Source organism: Crocodylus porosus, unplaced genomic scaffold (genome assembly GCF_001723895.1).
Source record: "Crocodylus porosus isolate Cpor-Errol unplaced genomic scaffold, CroPor_comp1, whole genome shotgun sequence".
NCBI lineage: Eukaryota > Metazoa > Chordata > Crocodylia > Crocodylidae > Crocodylus > Crocodylus porosus.
Genome location: NW_017728948.1, coordinates 22,964,149 through 22,970,923, shown reverse-complemented (window position 1 = coordinate 22,970,923; position 6,775 = coordinate 22,964,149). Strand labels below are relative to the sequence as shown.

At 49.8% G+C, this 6,775-nt stretch overlaps 1 protein-coding gene across 4 annotated transcripts in view; it reads left to right on the top strand.

Moving 5' to 3' along the window:
* STK32B (serine/threonine kinase 32B) overlaps positions 1-6,775 on the top strand; it is a 315,985-nt gene that overhangs the window by 215,273 nt on the left and 93,937 nt on the right. For all 4 annotated transcript variants that reach the window (XM_019553397.1, XM_019553399.1, XM_019553398.1 and 1 more), the window contains exon 6: positions 5,954-6,043. In XM_019553397.1, coding sequence (XP_019408942.1) covers positions 5,954-6,043 — 90 coding nt within the window. The remainder of the gene's footprint in view (positions 1-5,953; positions 6,044-6,775) is intronic.

Sequence of the window (6,775 nt, the reverse complement as noted above, 5' to 3'; positions counted from 1 at the left end):
TTTTGTGTAGTGTGTGGGGTGCATAGAGGTGTTGGGGGTATGGGTGGGTGGGTGTGGGGTTTGTGGGGAGCTGTGTGTGGGTGGATATGGGGAGTTTGTGGGGATGATATTTGTGGGGTGTGTGATGGTGTGTGTGGGAGGGTGTGGCTGTAGGGCTTGTAGGAAGGTCTTGAAGGTATGCGGGATGTTCATGGGAACCCCCTGTGTGTGCCCACCTGAGCCAATCAGCACTCATCTCCCACCCTGAAACAGCCCTGAGCACCCTGTGGCACCTCCCTACTACTGCCAATAGCACAGCCCCAGCACGTACCACAGCCGCTCTGCACTGCCTGGCCATGGCACGTCTTGCCATCCCAGGGCATGCAGCAGTAGTGGTGGGGACCAACACGTGCAAGCCGTGACACTGTGCATCCCATGCTGGCTCTGGGCTTACCCATCAGGACTGAGTATCAGCAGCAGCTCAGCATGGGGGAATGTGCATCCCTCTTGTCATAACCAAGCAGTTTTTGCTGCAGCTACCCAAAGCCCACATAGCACCTGATCTGCCCTTCACCGCTGCCTCTGGGCTGCCCAGCATGGCAGCAGTGACAGTGTGCAGCAGCTGCAGGGCAGCTCACAGGTGGTGGTGAAGGAGCCACAGTGTAGCCTAGCGTGGCACAGGCTCTGGGCAGCCACAGCAAAAACTGTCTGGCCGCAAAGGAGAGGGGCTGCTTTCCCATGCACTGAGCAGCAGTCTCTGCCCAGCTCCTGCTGCCACAGTTCAGCCCCAAAGGGTGAGCCTGGAGCCAGTGCTGGGGCCCAGGCTGAGCAGCAGTGGTGTGGGACAAACTGCTGCTCAGCGTCGGGGAAAAGCAGTTTCTCCCCCTCCTGCTGCCAGTGCTTCCTGGTGCAGCCACTTGAACCCCATGCAGGGTTGCCCTGTGTCTGCTCTGCACTGACACCACTGCCCCACAGGGCCACCTAGAGGCAGCAGTGATATGATGGAGATGTAGGATAGCTCCATGCAGGTTCCAAGCAGCTGCACCAGGAAGCACCAGCCATGGGGAAGGGCCACACTCCCAGGTGCACAGCCGGACTGCTGGCCTTAGCAGGAGCTGGCTTGGCCCCGAGGACGGGGGCGATTGCCCGAAGTCCTCCCCTGCCTCCCTGCCCCGCCCCTTACCTGAATTTCCAGCTCTGACACAGGGAGGCATGAACAGCCCCACGGTCTCAGGCCAGATGCCTCTGTTAGGTACGGGCTTCCAGCTGGGTGGGACAGGGCCGGCTGGGCCTTGCTGTTGCAGAATCCTGCTGTGGCTTCCCCTGGCTCCTACTGCCCTTGGCTCCTGTCATTTTTGACAGGCAGCCAGGGCCAGATAAATATTTTCTAAATTTTTTAGGGGTCCCGTGGGCTGGATAGAAGGGCCTGGCAGGCCATATTTTGCCTACCCCTGCTGTACAGCCATGAGAAAGAAGCTGCTTATGTAAGCTGGCAACAATTCAGCAATAAGATGCTCTGTACCAGGGGCTGTGCAGTGCCTGGGCCCAAACTGGAGGTTGGGCATTCACAGGTGTCCAGGGACCGTGGTATGTTGGACAGGCAGACCTGGGCCCAGCCAGCCACTGGCTGAGCCTAGCATCCCTGCACACTCTCCTGGAGCCAGTGGGCTGCTGGGTGCTGGATGCAGGCAGTCGGCCTCCTCCACCCTGTTCCCAGGGTAGAACAAGACAGGACAGGACAGGCTCCTGGCAGCACATGCTGCTGTGGCTCCAGATCCTACTTCCCCTCCCCTCCTCCTGCAGGCCAGCTGCTCTCCTATGCTGCCAATGGTGCCCAGGGTTGGGGGGCACAAGACTCCCAGATGACTGAGACAAGGAGCTGCCTGTCAGCCCACAGGGGTCTTCTTGGGGGTGGTGCCCTGGGGCTACCCCCCCCCCCCCCCCATGCTGCCACTGCACCCCAAGTGTGCCCCTGCTGTGCATGCTCTGGTCAGGAGGAGTTTTTTGCCTGGAATGAGGGGTGCCTAACCCACATCCCTGCTGCTGATGATAGCCATGGTGCCCTGGGCACACCTGCACACCTGGTTATGGGACTGTGAGCTCTGATGGCACAAGGGGTAAACCCATGCTGCCCTGCAACCCTCCACTGTCAAAGATGACATGGCTACTTGCATCGACATGTTCCTTGGCATGTGAGAGGCCTGGGCCCACCTAGCTGTGGGGCCACAGGCCACCCAATAAAGTTTTGCACTGTCTTCTACCTCTCTATGTGCTATATGGAGGGCTCTAGGGATAGGGGAGCGCAGGCAAGGAGCAGGGGCTGGGGCAGAGGCCAGGGAAAGGTGTAGAGGCTGGGGAAAGGTGTAAGTGCAGTGGCAGGCAGGGCCCTTCCCCCAGTGTGGGCCTTAACACTTGGCTGGGGCTGGCATGGCTGGTGGCTCTGCATGGTCATGGCTGTCGGCAACAGCGTGCGGTTTCAGGTGGTGTCCTTGAACAGTGGATGTGGTAGGTGGGCACCAAGCTGAGGGCTGCTGGCAATGGGTGGTGTCATAGCTGGCCATGCCTTGTGGTGGTGGGGGGGGGTTGCAGAGCTGACATACCAGGTGCTGACCCAGGCTCCCCAAGCTGCTGGTGGAGGGTGCAGCCAGGGAGCTTGGTGGGACGGGCTACTGAATGCCCAAGGTGAAGGTGGCCCTGCTGGCCAGAAGACGCTTGCAGCTGGGTCTGGGGGCTGGAAGCAGCTTGCAGCAGCCTGTAGGCCTGGATGGTGCAGGCCTGGAAGGTGCATGGCACTGTGGTGCCAGGTACCGGTGCTGGGGTGCAGTCAGGCTGATGAGGCTAGCCTGTGACCTGCCCAGGGGGACACCAAGCCTGGAGTCATCTCAGGTTGCCTCCTTGTGTGCCCAAGGGTTCAAAATGCCTGCAGGCTTTTAAAGGTCTGAGGCAGGGGTTGCTATAGAGCAGCCCAGCCCTGGGGCAGCAAAGGCTCCCAGCTGGGAGCCCTAGGACTAGCCTCAGGCCAGCCTTCTAGTGGCAGGGCTGACCCAAGAGCAAATTTGCTCCTGGGTCATGTTCTACATGTTCATTACTGCGCGGTAACTAATTGTGAATAAATTTGATACCTGCATTTGCAAATTATGAAAAGATGCTTTTAACAAATGACATCTGCAAGCATATATAACATGTGTTCCGTATGTGGGTGCTGTTTTAGTTTTGCTAAATGAAAAAGAAATCTAATAAAAGAGAGAGGGAAAACAATGCACCAATAGAGTGATAATTTTCATTGTAAATCAAATATTTGAATCAATCTAAATGGGTGTTATGTCACTGATTTTCTAGAACAGGCCATCATGCTTGCATGCTAAGAGGAAGGATCATTTATGAAGCTGTCATTTAAAGGACAGACCTTAACATTTTTCTATCAAAGGAAGAATAACGTATTAGTTTGCAGAGAAACATGCAATTTTTTATTCTATTGTGTATATGAAAATGCTTATATGTCTTGCTATCAGGAGTGCAAACCTAACAAGCTAATTGTATGCAGTGTGCTTTTCTTTTTCAAGAAACCATTTCCCTATAGTCTTTTGCTGCAGAAACAATCTGGCTAGGTCACAGACAAGGTTGTTTTTATTGGACTTAGCCATCAAGCAAGGGTGCAATGTTAATATGTGATTTAAAACTATCTCTGATAATAGATGGAGATGGTACCATCATCTGTTGTTAAAATTGCTAGACATTGGCTCTCATAAAGACCCTGTTTCGTTTCCTTGCCACTTTGGGCTGAAGTTTTTGATGCTACATGTCTGCCTCAGGCTATAATTTGGGGGGGTGGGATTTCAGCAGAGAATTGAGCCATTTTGGGGAATCCGATTACAGATAAATATTGTACAAATGTCAAAAGAGTATATAATCATTTAATCGGGAAGGCCTAGTGTCCCTGCTCTTTTGTGTAGCAAATGAGATAACTTCCATGCATAATTCTAAATCATCCCCAGACCATGGTCTATTGTGTGCACTGAATGAAGCTGTGGTTCTGTGGAAAAAAAAAACCTAGTGCAGTCAACTCTCATTTGCATCAGTAACTGAGAAGAACAACAGCCTCTTACCAGCAACAGTTCTCCTGGGAATGTTGTCTCTGTCACATATTCAGCTGACACTATAACAGCAGTAGCCATTTAGGAGCAGATATATACTATATGTGAGCAAATAAATAAAGACTGTATCCCCTTGCATAAACACAAAGAGCTGGAATTAAGGTTGATAGGGTAGACAGTTTGTTATGCTAGGGGACCAAAGGCATGAAAGCAAGCCTAACTCTCTTCTTGAAGGCTGCTCCTATGCAAGCTGCCCTGCTCCACCCTCCTGCACTGGGTCCTGCCTGCTGGGGCACAGAGGCAGCTCCTGCACGGTGCCGGTCTGGCCCGTAGGGCCATGCGAAATTTCGGTGGCTGTTTTGTTTTGACAATGTTTCGACTCATCTTGAGGTTGAAACAGCAAAATCGAAGAGAAACAAAGTGCATCAAAATAGCCCCAAAACAAAATGAGACTAGTCGAAATGTTTCAAAAGTCGAACTGTTTCGACCATAGTCTGGGGATGGGAAGTCAGTCCAGCTGGGCTGATTTCTCATCCCTGGTGCTAGATCGTGCCAGAGTGGGAAGTCAGCCAAGCTGGGTTGCCTCCCCACCCCCTGCCCTAGATCACACTGGGGCCGGGGAGTTGGCACTCCCCACCCCTGGCCCACTCTAGCACCAGGGATGGGGAGGCAGCCCAGCTTGATTTGGAGAGAGCTGTCTCATTGATTTGGAGAGAGCTTATTCTATGGCTCATTCTGTAGTGTGGCAAAGTCAGGTATAATCTTAAACAACATGATGCCTGCGTCACTTTGATTTACAAGGAAAGGTAGCACTTAAACTTAAGGGGAAGCAAAAGCCAGTGGCAGTCTTAAGGCAGTGTGACAAGTACAATCATGTAGGGTCCTGTGAACCTAGAAGCTTGTGTTATGTCTACAAGTCATTTATAACACCATTCTCAGTTCTTCATTCACTGTCTCATGATTTTAGCACCAGAAGCCCCATTAGAGATAGTATTTCCTACACCTCCTAGCACTTTACCCCATGACTAGGGCTAAGTTTCAGCTGTGCTTCTGGACTCATCCATTCTGTTTTGTAGGCCCAAGGCAAGCTGCAGTCAGAAACAAATTTGTCAGCTGTATGTAGTAGAGTTAGTCACCACAGCCTACAATGGATTACTCTACTGAAAAGCTAAGAACAGGTTTAAACCAGCCAACTAAATTACCTCAATTGAAAACATGCGTGGACTGGGCCAGTCAGAGCATGAGACCACCTACTTATAGCTGCTAGATATCTTTTGTCCAACACTCTGCTGTTAAATAAAGGGTCATTGTTTAACAGCATGTTTACCAGTTGGAATAATATTTCATGCTTATTCAATCAAACAAATTTAACTTTTTCATATACTGTCTTTCTTATGGGCTTCTTCCTTGCCTGGGAAACCTTGCAAAAAGACAGGAGGAAAGAGTCATTATAGTCTGAAAGGCATCTGAAGCTGGGAAGATGTGGGAGACAGGATTGGTTATCAGTGAAGAAGGGTACCCATGTACCGCACATAAGGCTCCACACAGCACAGCAGTGTTCCTGAACAAAGAAAAGAACAATATTGTGAGTTTCTACTCCTGGTAGAAGCAGGTCTAGTGGTTTCCACTAAATCAAGTTTAACACTGGGAATAAAATGGCTAAGATGCATCAAAATTGAAGTGTAACATAAAGCCTGGTACACCATTTTGGTAGCAACAGTTACATTGTTTTCTACCTGTGAGAACTACTGGTATTGTAGTTTCATTTACAGGTACAAAAACTTCCTTTTAACTTGTTTGCATTTTACTATTAAATGAACGAGGAGAGATTCATGCTTACATGCTGTTTTAACTTCTATTTATATTTTGTTTAATTTCAGGGCATGTTCATATCACTGACTTTAACATAGCGACTATAGTAAAAGGATCAGAAAAAGCTTCTTCTATGGCTGGTACTAAGCCCTACATGGGTAAGTTTAAAGACCACTTTAAATATAAAATAAAAGAAGATAAAAAATTTTCAGTGAAGTGTATCTAAAAAATATGGCCTGATGGAAATGCATGGTAGCTGTAAGCATCTTGTAATGTGTGCTGTGGTGCAACTGGAAATATATTAGCAATGGAGATCATCTTTCAGAAATGGAGACGCTGGGAAAAGGTTTGGTTCTGCAAAAGTTTTAATCAGATTTTTTTGCTTAAGGAAACCCAGGACTCACCAGATGTAATTTCATCTCAAGGCTCAAAGGGGCAGATGTGCATAATTGGTTATGTTGTTCTTATTTCTATTACTTGGAAGAGAACATTTAATACAAGCTGATATCATTTTAAGCACATGATAACATACATTGGTAAACTGGGGTTTTATTAAACAACCAAAGAACTTGAGAATGGTAGTGGACGGGTTATTTTCGACCTGGAGGGATGTGGGCAGTGGGGTTCCACAGGGCTCAGTCCTCGGGTCCGCACTGTTCAACATCTTCATCGCTGACTTGGACAAGGGGGTAAAAAGCACCCTGTTCAAATTTGCTGATGCCACTAAGATGTGAGGGGGATGTGGGCATGCTAGAAGGGAGGAATAGGCTGCAATCAGACCTAGACAGGTTACAGGGGTGGGCGGATGAGAACAGGATGGGTTTCAACACTGACAAGTGCAAAGTGCTGCACCTGGGGAGGAACAACCAGCACCATACCTACAGGCTGGG